This window comes from Podarcis muralis, chromosome 2 (assembly GCF_964188315.1).
Source record: "Podarcis muralis chromosome 2, rPodMur119.hap1.1, whole genome shotgun sequence".
NCBI lineage: Eukaryota > Metazoa > Chordata > Lepidosauria > Squamata > Lacertidae > Podarcis > Podarcis muralis.
In genome coordinates, this window is record NC_135656.1 from 67,712,897 (window position 1) to 67,727,558 (window position 14,662).

General features: G+C 46.5%; 1 protein-coding gene across 4 annotated transcripts in view; it reads left to right on the forward strand.

The window, feature by feature from the left end:
- Positions 1-14,662, forward strand: part of CDHR2 (cadherin related family member 2) — a 28,134-nt gene that overhangs the window by 8,510 nt on the left and 4,962 nt on the right. For all 4 annotated transcript variants that reach the window (XM_028718425.2, XM_028718420.2, XM_028718422.2 and 1 more), the window contains 20 exons: positions 229-318; positions 1,085-1,174; positions 1,907-2,032; positions 3,181-3,324; positions 5,266-5,341; positions 6,188-6,294; positions 6,395-6,628; positions 7,318-7,473; positions 7,986-8,153; positions 8,362-8,423; positions 8,552-8,792; positions 9,065-9,304; positions 9,682-9,751; positions 10,484-11,098; positions 12,144-12,215; positions 12,652-12,701; positions 13,192-13,343; positions 13,801-13,903; positions 13,998-14,086; positions 14,404-14,487. In XM_028718425.2, coding sequence (XP_028574258.2) covers positions 229-318; positions 1,085-1,174; positions 1,907-2,032; positions 3,181-3,324; positions 5,266-5,341; positions 6,188-6,294; positions 6,395-6,628; positions 7,318-7,473; positions 7,986-8,153; positions 8,362-8,423; positions 8,552-8,792; positions 9,065-9,304; positions 9,682-9,751; positions 10,484-11,098; positions 12,144-12,215; positions 12,652-12,701; positions 13,192-13,343; positions 13,801-13,903; positions 13,998-14,086; positions 14,404-14,487 — 2,969 coding nt within the window. The remainder of the gene's footprint in view (positions 1-228; positions 319-1,084; positions 1,175-1,906; positions 2,033-3,180; positions 3,325-5,265; positions 5,342-6,187; positions 6,295-6,394; positions 6,629-7,317; positions 7,474-7,985; positions 8,154-8,361; positions 8,424-8,551; positions 8,793-9,064; positions 9,305-9,681; positions 9,752-10,483; positions 11,099-12,143; positions 12,216-12,651; positions 12,702-13,191; positions 13,344-13,800; positions 13,904-13,997; positions 14,087-14,403; positions 14,488-14,662) is intronic.

Genomic DNA, 14,662 nt, shown 5'->3' on the forward strand with positions numbered 1-14,662 from the left:
CTTCAATAGTTGTGTAGAAGAGATGAGCTTGTCTCCATGATGAGCGGTCCCTGATGAAGCTGCCTCTTCTACCCTACTATAGAAGGCTCAGGAGTCCTAGTCCTTCTTTCCATCTGGTAACCTTTTCCCTAAAGCTCAGGTTTCCTCCATCCTTGTATGGAGTTCTTGGGTGCTGAAGCCCCCCTACCTTGTCTCTTCACATTACTGTCTTTTTTCTTCCTTCAACAGGTTGAAATGAGAATCACAATCATTGTAGAAGACCGGAACAACAATAAGCCAATATTCCAGAATGAACCCTATTTTACTGATGTCCCAGAGGTACCTTTGGCCACCTGAGCTCATGCCCAGACTTCTTTTCTTTGTGGTCCATGGCATTCCACAGCTGGCGGAAGACAGTGGAAGCAATGCAAATATCCCATCCGTTTTATAATTTAAGGAACCTGTCCTATCTGGGTGGATTTGCAGGGCAGCCCTCTCTGTGGTCATAAGGACAATTCACAAAGTGGCTCACTGCAACTGCATGCACCTAGTGGCACTTCGGAAACTACTTGGGAGGAGCAGCTTCCCACTCAGTGTGGTTAATTTCAGCTGACCACAATTATACTATTACCGCTTCCTAGGCCAGCATGCATGTACCAAACTAAGGGATCTGTTTGTTTGGGTTATCCCTGTTTTAAGCAAGTGGGGTTCCAGGAACTTCCAGGAACTGAAGTGCCAATAACTCATCTGATGGAAACGTCCACAGCAAAGGAGCTAAACTAAGGGATAAGGCAGAGGCGTTTGCTTTCCCCAATATTTAGGCTTGATCAGATTCCTCTGTGAATCAAAGCTGCATAATGTTTGGTACTTTCACTAGTTCCTTCATCAAGTAGACTACAGTACAAGCAAACAAACTACTGAAGGTACCCAGTCTTGCCAGTAGTGTCAATAGTATTGTGTGACCAACTGAGACACCTCTCTGGTCAGGACAACCTAAGAATCGGGGAACCACTGCAATTTGTGTCTATGTGGAAACAGGAGCCACAATCCTAGTACACAAGCACCAATTTATCTAAACAGATTGGTCTGATGCTCTCTCTTTCAGAATACAGCAATTGGCTCCTCAATCTACACAGTCTTAGCTGTGGACATGGACAGTGGAAACGCTGGACGGGTATCCTATTCAATTGAGGAAGTGAGTGTCACATTGTAAATACAGATGCAAGGTAAAAGGAACTGCTTTACAAAGAATGAGCTGCCCCAGTGCTTTCTAGTCAGCCTAACAACAACATCTCCCCAGAGGCTCAGACAGAAATATTTTTCGCAGCCAGTTGCCTGAGATCAGTTGAAACCTGAGATTTTATACATGCAGATACACTTACCTCATTTCTCTGTCCTGCTTGTCGTCTCTGGTAAGCATCTGGTTGGCAACTGTGGGGAACAGGATGCTGGATTTGTACAGGTCTATAATCTGACGCAGCAGGACTCTCCTTATGTAATGGCTAAATGACAACTAAACATGTCGATTCCAGGGAAGGAGTCCTCCTTTCTAAGCAGGGTGAGGTATCCCACCTCAGGCAGGAGATTTAGGCTGCCATTAGAAGGCATCAAGTTTAAAATTCATTGAGGTTCCTCCTACATTTTTACCATCCCTGGTGAGAACCATTTGGATGGTCTTCCTTGTGCCTTCTGCTGAGTGTTCTTCCAACCACTCTGAGGATTTTTGTGTGTGTTGAAGTTGTGGGGTGCAGATGTACCAAATAAATAAATAAAACCGTCACCACCTGATCTTTAACACTTGCAGGGATTTGCCATGAGGGTGGGGGTCCGGGGGGGGGGGAAGGGTCTGCTGTTTTGCTCTGGGAAAAGCTCTTCCTTTTTTGTTCTCTCACACCTCACATTTTTATACCGCATGTGCCGTACACAGGTCAACCCAAACGATGCAGAGAATCACGACCTCTTCTACATCCACTACAATGGCACGGTGTTCCTGAATGGTTCATTGAGCTACAATAACAAGAGCACTTTCTACCGAATCAAGATCTTTGCCAGGGTGAGGCTCAGATTGTGACATGCTAGAAGAAAAAGGGAGGAGAGGGGAGGGCAAACATCACCTTCTCTCTGTGGAGCATTTATCAGAAAAAGAGAAAGGCAGCTAGCTACCACGGCCAGAGCAGCTATGGGCAGAGCCGCCAGGCCCTACCATTAGGCAGAATGAGGTGGCTGCCTCAGGTGGCAGATGCTAGTAGGTGACAAGTGGCAGCAAAGTGTTGGAGGTTTGTGGAGGACACAGAGCCATCACCAGCGCTGAGGTAAGGAAGGTTCAGTTGGCAGTCCAGTTCAGCTGGGCAGGTTGTGGGATGCTGGTGGTGGCAGGAATCTTGTCATTCACCTCAGGCAGAAAAAGTGACAGGCCAGTCTTGGCCAATTTATATTTGTGGAGGCCCCATTAGCTGCTGGTTTTCAAGGCTTTGGGGATATGATTCCCCCTTTGAAAGCATGCTTGGTGCCAATTATTTTGTCATTCCAGTGCCAAGTAAAGGCTTACCTGTGGGCTAAGGCATTTTTCGTATGTTAGTGCAGTTCCAGCTTTTCAGATGCATGTGAAAAACATATATTTTTGGTCTGGTACTCCCCATTTGTTAATGCTTGGTAATATTGTGCAGTATTTTGATATTTTTAGATGGTGATATTTACATATACATTGTCTATCTTTGTCACGGTCCATAACTCCAGCAGTTCTACGCTGAATAAAACTTAATTGAAACCCACCCAATGATTTGGCTAAAATTGGGAGGTGCTTTTCTGTTATTTCTTTCATAATCTAAGCACCAGTTGATCCAAAACCAGATTTTCAAGCAATGAAGAAAGATTACTAACAAACACTTCTGCATCAGCATGTGCTTTCCTCAGTATTTTCCATCCTCTTCCTTTGGTTGCTCTCCTTTTAAGATGCATTAGAAGACTTGGATATTTGTAGTACTGGTAGCAGTAGCAACAATTACATTGAAAGAAGTTGGAAGCAAATAAGAGTGCCTACCAGAAAAGGGTGTTGTTCCTTTACTGTGCAATGAGCAGGAAGGGTTTACTAGGTACAAAACAGTATGTATTGCTGCAGAGAAGGGATACGTTTTGGGTAGGTAGAGAGAACAGAGTTTAAGTGATCGTTCTATCTGTGTGTCTCTCCCTCTCCTTCTCTAGGATAATGGGGGATTATTGCATGGCCAGTTCATCTATCAGAACAACACAGCCTATCTGTCTGTGACAGTTGTTGATGTGGCTGACCTGGACCCTGTATTCCTGGGAGCACCATACTCAGGTTCTGTACCAGAGAACTGCCCTCTGGTAAGGGATGTCTTCAGTTCTCTAGTGTCCTCCTGACCCTCAAGTGATGGAATCCTGCAGCTTTTGGCAAGGCTTTCTTTTGACATGGAAAATTTGCAGCTTTTCCATCAAATTGTACCTTGTTGCATCTGTCTGTCTGTCTGTCTGTCTGTCTGTCTGTCTGTCTGTCTGTGTCTGTCTAGGACAAGCATATGAGTGTGGTAAATATGTGGGCTTAACCCTAGCACTTCAAGGGGAAACAGTGCCCTTCATGGCAGCAGTTCTCAACAAAGCAGCTTTGAAACTTGGCCAGAGCAAGAAAGAAAGGAACATGGCATCAACTGTGGAGTGAACACAGGTCACTTTTGCAACTCACTCAGGGATCAGAGTAAGGCAGCTGGGCAGCCCCAATGGCCGATCCTTCTGCACCTCTCCCAGCTTTGGAGGGCAGAGCAGTGTGTGTGTGTGTGTCCCAGAGGCTGCCCTGCACCCTTTTAAGCCAGCCTGCTACATTCAGGTGCAATGGCGGATGCTGCTGCATGACCAGTGTTGAAGCTGAGTTGAAATGCCAGTCTAGTTGGCTTCTGTCCATAGAACTGGGTGGAAGTTGTGGTGGTGGCATCTTGTCCTTTGCTTTAGCCAGGCATAGGCAAACTCGGCCCCCCAGATGTTTTGGGACTACAACTCCCACCATCCCTGACCACTGGTCCTGTTAGCTAGTGATGATGGGCGTTGTAGTCCCAAAACATCTGGAGGGCCGAGTTTGCCTATGCCTGCTTTAGGCAAATGCCTTTAAGGGGACCTTGAGTTCTTTTGGGGTCGTGAGTTGCCAAGCACTTGAAGTTGGCAAGCAGGAACTTCATACCCATCTAACATGTCTCTGATGAAAATAGGGACGTCCCATTCCATAATGATCGTTTTACTATTTATACCCCACACATCTTACTGGGTTGCCCCAGCCACTCTGAGCAGCTTCCAACACATATAAAAACATAATCAATCATTCAACATTAAAAAAACCCTTCGCTATCTGGGATTGCCTTCAGACAACTCAGTGGTTGGATAACTCCATACCCTCCAACATTTCTCCAATGAAAATAAGGACATCCTAAGGAAATACAGCACGGGACATTCCGAGATCAAATCAGAAACCGGAACGACTTCTCTAAATCAGAGATGTCCCTGGAAAATAGGGACACTTGGGGAGTCTGGAACTTAGGAACACAGGAAGCTGCCTTATATTGAGTCAGACCCACTGGCCCATCTAGCTCAGTATTGTCTGCACTGACTGGCCGCAACTCTCCAGGCTTTCAGACATATTGGTCTCTCTCAGCCTTACCGATAGATAGATAGATAGATAGATAGATAGATAGATAGATAGATGATAGACATATTTTTAAAACTCTGTTTATATGCTGCTGTGATATAAAGATATAGCACAGCAGTTTACAGCAATATAAAAACATAAAATTAAGCAATAAAGTAATAAAAAGTTAAAAGCAAGTTAAAAGCAAATATAAATTTGAAACAAACATCAATAGACCATTATGGGGAATGTACTCATAATTGCCTGCATAGGCCTAGTGGAGCAGAAAAATTTTCAGCAAGTGTTTAAAAGTTGGCACAGAAGGTGCCTGCTGAATCTCTTTTGCCAGGGTGTTCACCAGGCTGATGAAATGAAAGGCTCAGTTTCTTGTCAAAGGAGCCTCCCCAACCCATCGAATGACCAAAGATGCTCCTGCAGATAATCTCAGCAATCACTCTGGAATACAAGGGTGCAGGCTATCCCTGAGGGACCCTGTACCCAAGTAGTTGAGATGTTGAGGACTGAATGTGGGGCCTTCTGCTTGCAAGGCAGATGCTCTGCCACTGAGCTACGGACCTCAAGGCCTGCCCTTTCCCTACTCACTGGGGGGTGGTACAAAGCAGGCCCAGCACTCACTGGCCATTTCCTCATCCTAGGGCACATCAGTGGTGAAGGTGCAGGCCATTGACCAGGACAAGAATGTGAATGACATCATCGATTACAGCATCATCAGTGAGTGATGGAAGGGTGGATCAGGGCACAATGGGCCATGAAGTGTGCAGACGGTACTTAGAGTTCCTGAGATCCTGTATCTCTCTTTGTGTTTAGGTGGTTTATGTAATGCCGGGCGGTGCTGAGGAGGTGATTGATAGGGTACCAACAATGAGGGAGGGAAAGGCCAAAGAACAAATGGGCTGACAGCTCGTAGCAAATGGTGAAAGGTCTGCACAGCAGTTTAGATGTTCTTTCTGTTCCAGTGGATCACTCAAGCTCTTCCCACTGAGACTGACAGTATAAGCAGCCATAATGAGCTACCATGGGCTGGTAGCTACATCCATGGTACCACAACCCATCAGGTTGTGTTGGTGATTTAAAGTTGTAAGGTAAAGGTGAAGGATCCCTGACAGTTAAGTCCAGTTGCGAACGACTCTGGGGTTGAAGTGCTCATCTCGCTTTATTGGCCGAGGGAGCCGATGTTTGTACGCAGACAGTTTTTCTGGGTCATGTGGCTGGCATGACTAAGCAGCTTCTGGTGAAACCAGAGCAGTGCATGGAAACGCCATTTACCTTCCCGCTGGAGTGGTACCTATTTATCTCCTTGCACTTTTACATGCTTTTGAACTGCTAGGTGGGCAGGAGCTGGGACCGAACAACGGGAGCTCCCCCCATTGTGGGGATTCGAACCACCGGCCTTCCGATTGGCAAGCCCAAGGCTCAGTGGTTTACACCACAGTGCCACCCGCGTCCCGATTTAAAGTTGTGTCTATGTAGAAAACAGCGTGACTGGGGCTCCATTCCAGTGTGGTTGATGACATGTGTCCCTACTCCTACCCCACCATTCTTTTCCCTCTGCCCTAGCTGCCACTAGCTTGTTCACGATCAACAATGCCACTGGAGTCATTACTGTGAGTGGCCACCTGGACCGAGAGGGCATTCCAGGTGAAGAGGTGCAGCTCCAGGTTGTGGTGAGTAGCAGGCAGTTGTGGGAAGTGGTAGATCTCTCTGCCCTCCGCCCCGGTCCAAGGCCTCAGTTTCTCTCTCTCTCTCTCTTGCTTCATTTCTCAGGCTCGGGAACGAAACCTCAACATTTACCAGCAGGTGGCGCAAGTGAACACCACTGTGACCATCCAGGTCACTGACATAAATGACAACAAGCCTCAGTTCTATCTGTGCGAGGACTACGCAACCTGTGACTTCACAGGCCCTCCAGAAGTTGACTTTTCCGGTGAGATTGAGGAACACGCTTCTTCCAGAACACCTGTGGCTGGCCTCAACATTGTGGCCTATGATCCTGACAAGGTGAGCAGGAGAGGAGAGTCTGTGAGGCTTCTTGTGGGTGGGATGCAAAGCTCAAAGGACAAGGAGATACCAGGGATGATTGATGCCAGTGCTATCCTGGGATGCTTTTCGCCTATAACTAGCATGTTAGTGTTGGGCCATTCATACCATGCAGTGGGAAGGTGGCTCCTTATGATTTTTGACAAGCATCTGCATCGCTATAGAAGGAAAACAGGTGAAGATGGAGTATAACTCAAAACATAAGCCAAAGGTCAATCTGAAATGTCTCATCCCATATTGTAAGATGTTAAAAGTATATTCAGTAGTGTGCCACAGTCGGTCCAAGACCATTTGTAATGTTCTTCAATATGAAATTTATATGGAGAATATACTATGTCAACAACTGTAGTATTTTAGCTACTGGAAAATTCAAGGGTAGGTGGTCCTAACACAGTTTTGTAGCTGCTATCTTCTATTTCTAGTCTAGGGCAAAAGACTGTAATATATCATTGTATGTGCCTCCGTGTGTGTATGTGTGTAGCGTACGTGTAGTCAGTATGTGCATTTGTGTGTGGTCTGTGTGGGTGCATGAGAGTGTGAGTGGGGGTGGGGGGATGACGGATGGTTGCTTTTGCTTTGGCCATGCCGAGCACTGGGAGGCTGGCTACTCCTGTTTGATTATCCAACTCTCTGACTTCTTCCCTACACAGGGCTCCAATGGCACCTTCCAGCTGTCCCTGCGAGGTCCAGATGCGTTTGCATTTTCAGTCTCACCCCGGAAAATCGTGAATGAAGGCACCGTTCAGGTCCTTGTAAGCAATTCAAGTCTTGTGGACTATGAAAAGACACCTACTATGACTGTGGAGGTGAGTGAAACAAGGGTCAGGGAGAGTCCCATTCCCTTCCTGCCAAGAACTGGGATCTTAACTCAGCCGTTTGTTCGCTAAAAGTAACTGAATCTCCTTCTAGGCCATTTCAGTGTAGAAGACCTAAGTGAGGATTATGATCAGACACCCCAGAAGGTAGCTTTAAAAGGACTTCATTCTGCTGTCTGCTCAGAGCCTGAAGCCGTCAGGCTGTGTGGGAACTGTGTAGTTAGCACTGTGTGATGGTCATCTTATTGTAGAATCAAAGCATCCCCACCAGCTCTGGATTCTCATCAAGTATGAGCATCCTATTATACCTGGCTGGCTGCCAAGGAAATAGGCCCACGATGTAGACATTCTTTGAAGCCCAGTAGACCCTGTTTAGTTCCTTCCCACAAAAGGCGGCAGCATGGAGTTTAGTAAGAGTCACTCTGAAGCCACTTCTGCCCCCATGACCATGACCGTGACCATGCTTGGGCTGAGGTTTACTTGGCTCCTTCTAATCCTGGCAGATTGTAGCAAATGACACTGGAAGGGACACCGATTGCTGCTCCTTTGCCATGGTCACCATCAATCTCACGGATATCAATGACCACAGACCTGAGTTCAACCAGAGCGAGTACAAACTTTACATACTGGAGGAGAGTCCACCTGGCACCGTTGTCTCCTCTAACATCACGGTAAGGGAGTTCTGCAGCTGCCTTGGGACCAGGAGGTGGGGGCAGAGAGCTCTCTGTGTGATCAGATCAGAAGGACCTATTCTCTCTGATGTGGCCAGGTGCTTCATGGCCATGTTGAGAAGCAGGCATCTTGGGCTCCCTCCACATCCCCAATGGGGAAGTCAATTAACAAAAATAACAGTCAATTTGATCCTTTTGCTTTCTTCAGGCTACTGATCCAGACAGTGGAAAGTATGGAGAGATCACCTACTATCTGCTTCCTCAGAGCATGTATGTACATGGGGTTGCTAGAGAAACAGAGGGAGGAACAAGGAGAGCATTGTGGCGTAGGCCTACTTTTGCTGGGAGAGAATTAGAATATCTCAAAACTAAGGATGTGTCTTTTCTCTGTTACGCAGCCATTCCACGTTTACAGTGAATGCAACAAGCGGGGCAGTGCTAGTGGTGAATGGCTCTAATCTGGATTGGGGAAAGCGTTCTGTCTATTATGCCACCTTGCAGGCAGTGGATGGGGGCGGTCTGTCTGGATCCACACAGTTGGAGATCACAGTAGTTGACATCAACAACAATCCTCCAGTTGTGGTGGGCTCCTACAATGTCTTTGTCACGGAGGGCCAAGAAACCCGTGTCCAGATCCAGGTAATTTCAAGGCAACATTTCCCCCTTTATTGGACCTGGGCATTGGGCCTCGTTCCAAATTAGGCTGCTGTGCACTTTAAAGAAGTAACCCTGACATGATTTACTCATAGGACAACAAGTAATTACTTACTCCTAGTACATGCACCTGAAAGTTTATGTGGCAGGAGACACCTTCACACTTAGGGCTCACCCACACTTCCCATGTGGCTGAAGCAAGCAGGATCTTACTTCTTCTCATTGTTGGCTGAAAATTCCCTCAACTCACTTCCCAGGCCACCGACCAGGACGATCCAGAGACCAATAATAGCCGCTTGCAGTTTGAGATTGTGCCTGGTGAATTCAGCAGCAACTTCACTATCGACCCAAACACAGGAGTGCTGAGCAGTGAAGGGCCCTTGGACCGAGAAGCCATCCCTGCAGAGCTGGAGGGCAAGATGGTGGTGACAGTCCTTGTGCATGACTTGGGCATCCCTCAGTTGAACGACACAGTGAACGTCACCTTCATCGTGGAGGTAATGGTGCACCCTGTCAGGGCTCTGGAAAAAGGAGACTTATTGGGGTCTCAGAAACTGTGTCATCCCTGCTCTGTCATTGCTGCGAGGATGCCCTATATTATCTTGAGTACAGAGAAACATACAGATGAAGCTGCCTTATACTGAATCAAATTATTGGTCCATTGAGCTCTGTGTGGTCTACACTGACTGGCAGCAGCTCTCCAGGGGTCCAGGCAGGGTTCTCTCTCTCAACGCTCCTTGGAGATGCCGGGGAATTGAACCTGAGACCTTCTGCATGCAAGGCAGATAATCTACCACTGAGCTATAGCCCTTCCCCTAAGTGGATGCTTGGATATGGAATTGCCCCATTACCAGTTTTCCCCTTTTCTCTTTAGGACATAAATGACAACGCACCCAGATTCAACAGCTCCTTTTATGAATTTTCCGTTCCAGAGGGCTTGAAAGGTACAGTGAGCCAGTGATCTTTAGTCCAGAGTGGAAAGGAACTAGGATTAACCTGGGACAACAACATGATGCAACAGGAGAGTCTGGCAACAGGGGGAGACCTTGGGGTCTCAAATTTCAGTAGCCCCCAATGCAATGCCAAAATGTGGTGCCTTCCTTTCCATTCTACATCATAGTTGTGGTGCCCCCTGAGGCACTCCGAGGCTCTGCACTCAGTGCGCCCAAACCTGTCGCTCTCCCGTGAATCTGCCTCTGTTGACAAAAATAGTATGCACAACAAATAGGGGGACCCAACTTATATCTAAATAATACCTGTATTGTACTATTAGGTTTTCGACCATATACAAAAATGTTATCTGTTTTGGCAAGCAGTCTTTTTCAAGTTCTTAAAGATGAATGATAACTTCTGGTTCCTTTGGCAGAATGGGATTTCCTTAGGAAATTATAAATAATCATTTATCTGTAGAAATTTTAAAAACCAACCAGCCCCTACTTTCTAAAACAGATGTTTTTCCACTGATCTGTAGTATTTATTGCATTGATTAGCAGTGGGGAACAGGAAGATGTGGCAAGGCATTAAATAGGAAGCATATAATGGCATTTCCTACTTAGGAGGTGTTGCTTTTCATGAGCATTAGAAGTGTAGAGGTTGCATTACTTTTTAAGATCTGTGGGACTGCGGCAATGTGGTGAAAATGTTGTTATTCTTTCTAATTAACCTTTCATCTCCAGGAGTCTTTGTGGGGAGTGTGGAGGCTACCGATGCTGATCAAACAGTGATAAACAACCGTATCTCATTCTACATTGAAAGCAGCGCAGGTTCAAATAACTTTATGGTGCGTTCGAATCGCCTTGGCTCTGGCTGGTACCAGGGGATCTTGAATCTGGACTCAGATGTTGCTCTTGACTATGATCGGCTGCAGCAGAAGTTCTTCAATCTGACCGTGCAGGCGGAAAATTCAGACTTTGGGGGTACCATGGATGTTGTCACCGCTGTGGTGAGGGTGAACGTGCTGGATGTCAACGACGAGTCCCCAACCATCGAGCCATCTCCACCACGAGACATTGAAGTTTTGGAGAACGTCACCCTGCATGAGTTAGTTGTCACGCTAAATGCCACTGACATGGACACCAACCACTCACTGGTATTCCAGGAGTTAGCTGTAGCCTGCTTCAATCGTTCAGTCAATGTGGGCAATGTGTGCCAGGAGTGGTTCCTTCTGGAGCCCAATGGCTCAATTTTTGTGAATAGTTCGGATATAGACTATGAGGCCTGTGACCTGGTGGAGCTCACATTGCGTGTTAAGGATGAGTTCACTGAGAAGGGAGACCCCTTCAGTGGAAATGGTAAGACATTAGGATGAAGACTTGGTTCTGCATCCCCTCCGAATCTTGAGCTTTACAGCTTCCTTCCTTTTCTCCAGCAGTCCTACTTTCTCTTTGTGGCTAGGATGTAGCATAAGGTCCTAGCTGGAGTTGCTTCAGGGTGCCATGCTTGTTCGGTAATGGAAATAACATATGCTCTAGTCCCAGCCTCCCCTCAGAGGCGGTGTGCATTGTATATAGAAAAGCTGCTGAAGGAAATGAGTGAGTGGAATAGAAAGTTGGTACCTGGGCAAACTTTCCAGAGTCTCATCTACCTTGTTGTACAGTTGACTTTAAAAAACATGTTGTCATTGCATGAGGAAGCAGCTAAGTGTGATGGTGGCACAACAACTCAACCTGTGTTCTGCTGGGGGTTTTTAAATAAAGCACAGGGTCCTAGACTGGGGAGATTATGGAGGGGGAGGGGCTGAATTTCCACCACCTGCACTTCTCCTCCTCCCAACCCCAAATAATCTTTTATCTGCAGCCATTTTTCTCCCAGAAGGGGTTACTTGTGGTTTGGGAGGCCCACTGGGAGAAATATGGCTATAGAGAACCTGTTTTAGAGGGGAAAGCATGGGTGAAAGGCTCCCATTCACATTTTCTGTCCCCGCAAGCTATCTCTTTAAGTATCTGCCCTGATCCCCATTCTTTTAGATGGACAAAGTGTTTGAACACTAGATTCTGTCAATGAAAGGACTTAATTGCCATAAGCTTATTTTCTTATCTCTGTGGTTCTGCTGCTATTGCATCTACTTTGGATTTACTTTGTGGGAGGAATGTCATTGCTAATCTGGTCCCAGCATCTTCACAGCTGGAGGTTCCTTAGCACTGTAGAATGGAGGCAACAGAACAGTGAACTAATTTAGTAAGCTATGTGAATGGGCTGTTTGTTGAAGGACGTGAGAGACAAACCTTGATAGGTGATGCAGTATTGTGTTCTTCACTGGGAGCAGGGTGGAGTCTGCAGAGCCACTTCAGTCAGTAACTAGTGCTTCCTCTGTTGTGCCTTTTCTTCTTCCTACAGAGACCCTGAGAATCTTAATCACTGATGTGAATGACAACCCACCGGTGTTTGTAGAAAGCACCACCACCTTTGGTGAGAGCAATATATGCAAGATAAATGTGCTGCTACTGCCCCCTAATGGATAGATGGGTAGATGGTGGTGTATGAGAGACTGCATCAAAGATTCTCCTCCAGCTTTGTCCTCTTTGGATAGAAATTCCTCTTGCCTGCTCTTTGGGACTGAAATAATTGGATTCCCCCCTTTAATGAATTAAAAGCAATCATAGCTCTCAGAAAGCTCCTCCTTCCATGGGAAGAGTATCCTTTCCTTCTCCAGTAGTGTCAAATAGCAGAACTTCCCCAGTCAATTGTTAAGGGAGGAGCAGCTGGTTGCCTTCCTGTCTAACATTAGCCAGGACAAAGGAGGCTGGAGCTAGAAGTGAGAGCAAGCTCTTAGAAAAGACCTCTGTCCAGCAGGCCCTGCTCTTTGGCACCCATTCTTTGATCTGTATCTGGTGTTTTGTTGCAGTGATAATCCCAGAAGTCTCTTCTGTGAACCTGCAGGTGGCTGTGGTCAAGGTGAGAGAATGCAATGTTGGAGCACATGTGTGTATGGGTGTGTACTCATTTGGGTACACAGTGTTATGTATTCTGTGGTCCGTGTTTGCCTGAGCTTGAGTCTGGACTAAGGATTCTGAGCTCCTGTGTTCCGATTCAATACATTATGTCCAATCACAGAACATTTCAGGATTTGGGCCTCTGCCATTGGCCCTTGAACTCTGAGTCGTGATTCACAGCTTGAAAGTTTAAACAGCCAATCATGTTGGGAGTGGGAGTGGCCCAGGGTTTCAGGAATGTATATAAGCAGTTGCTTTGCCCCTGTTTCCCAGTTATGTAGTTCAATAAAGGTTCTTGCTGTTATCACTGTGTCTTGCCTCGTGGGAACCCACCTACACTTCACACAGCTCCTTCCTTGTGGTGGGAACTGGCTCCTAGTTCCCACAGGCTATGTGATGTGGGGTAGTTCAAAGAAGCAGCAACAATAGTGTCCTCCTCCTCCTCCTTCCAGGCTAAAGATGCTGATTCGGGTGTGAACAGAGTGATTTCATTTGCCATCTCCAGGGTACTTTTCATCCCAGACAATGGACCCGAGCAGATCCGTGAAAATCTTTTCAAAGTGGAGACAACAGCAGAGAAGGACCTCTACATTGGCAGCATCCAGTAATTGATGGGGTTTTGTTGTCTGGGAGCTTTGTGGAGACCACAAGGGTGGTCACTGTATTGACAGGGAGAGAAAATCCAGGAAGAATGGAAGCCAAGAGGAAAGTGTAGCATTGCCAGTCATTTGATCTTGGGGAAATTCTGATAATAGCTTGAGCATGACCAATGCAGCTATACTCCTGGCATCCTATCTAGAAAGAGAGTGTTGCTTCTCAGCACAGACAGTGATAGCAAAATAGGTAGCTTAAATGTTAACATTAGCCTCTCACTTTCTCCTGTTTGGGGTCTAATACATGTTTTATCTGGTCTCCCTGTGATCTATCCCCAAGCTTGGAGCAGTGTCCTAAGGGCCACATGCACAGACAGGACATTGTGGAACTAGGGGCTGGTCTGTCCCTGTACAGACTCTGGGATCAGGAACTCAGTCCCTCTGATATCAATTCCTCTGTTTCTGCAGAGTTGCCAGCAGCCTTGACAGTTCATTGAAAGGTCAGTATCGGGTGACAGTGGAAGCCAAGGACCACGGGAACCCTCCACTGTATTCCTCAGTATCACTGGACGTAAGACAGCTTTCTGATCTATCCAGATTCCTTTCGCAATGCAGACATTCACCATGGCTTTCTTCTGAGAACATTTGCCTCTCTCTTTCTCCAGATCTACACCGTCGACCAGAGCTACCGTGTCCGGCTGGTGTTTGATTCCTCCTTGCAGGACGTGCAGTCTAATTCGGGTGAAATCAATGTGTATGGCATCTTTCCCTTCCATTCAGTTGTTTGATACAGGGACATATCTATTGTATTGCAATTTGAATTCCATGGAAAATACAACATAAGAAAGGAAAGAAGCACTGCAAATATAATTACAAACTGAGGGCTTTGTGTGCGCTAACAATTCCTGTTCCGCTAATGTTTTCAGATCTAAAGCCGGATTCTGAAACTTACTGGCACCATTACTATCTCATGCCCCAGGGTGCAGGGCAAGCCATGCACCACAGAGGAGCCGACCCCTGAACATGAAGTTAGAGACACTTAGAGACACTCATTTTCTGTGCTTCTTCCAGGGCTCTGACTATAGCTACCCAAGCAACTGTCTATGTAGCAAACATCAGGTCCATCGAGGATTCTGGGAGCTCCAGATCTGACAGGTGACTGGGACAGAACAAGATGAAAGGAAATGAGTGAAGCTAAAGGGAAGACAGTAGTGCCTGAGAAGCATGGACGAAGGGGGAAGTACTTGTGATGTACAGTGTGGCTGTATGGTGCTGGTAGGAAGTATGTTTGAATGTCTGTAGAGTAAATGGAGAGGGGTAAAGAATATTT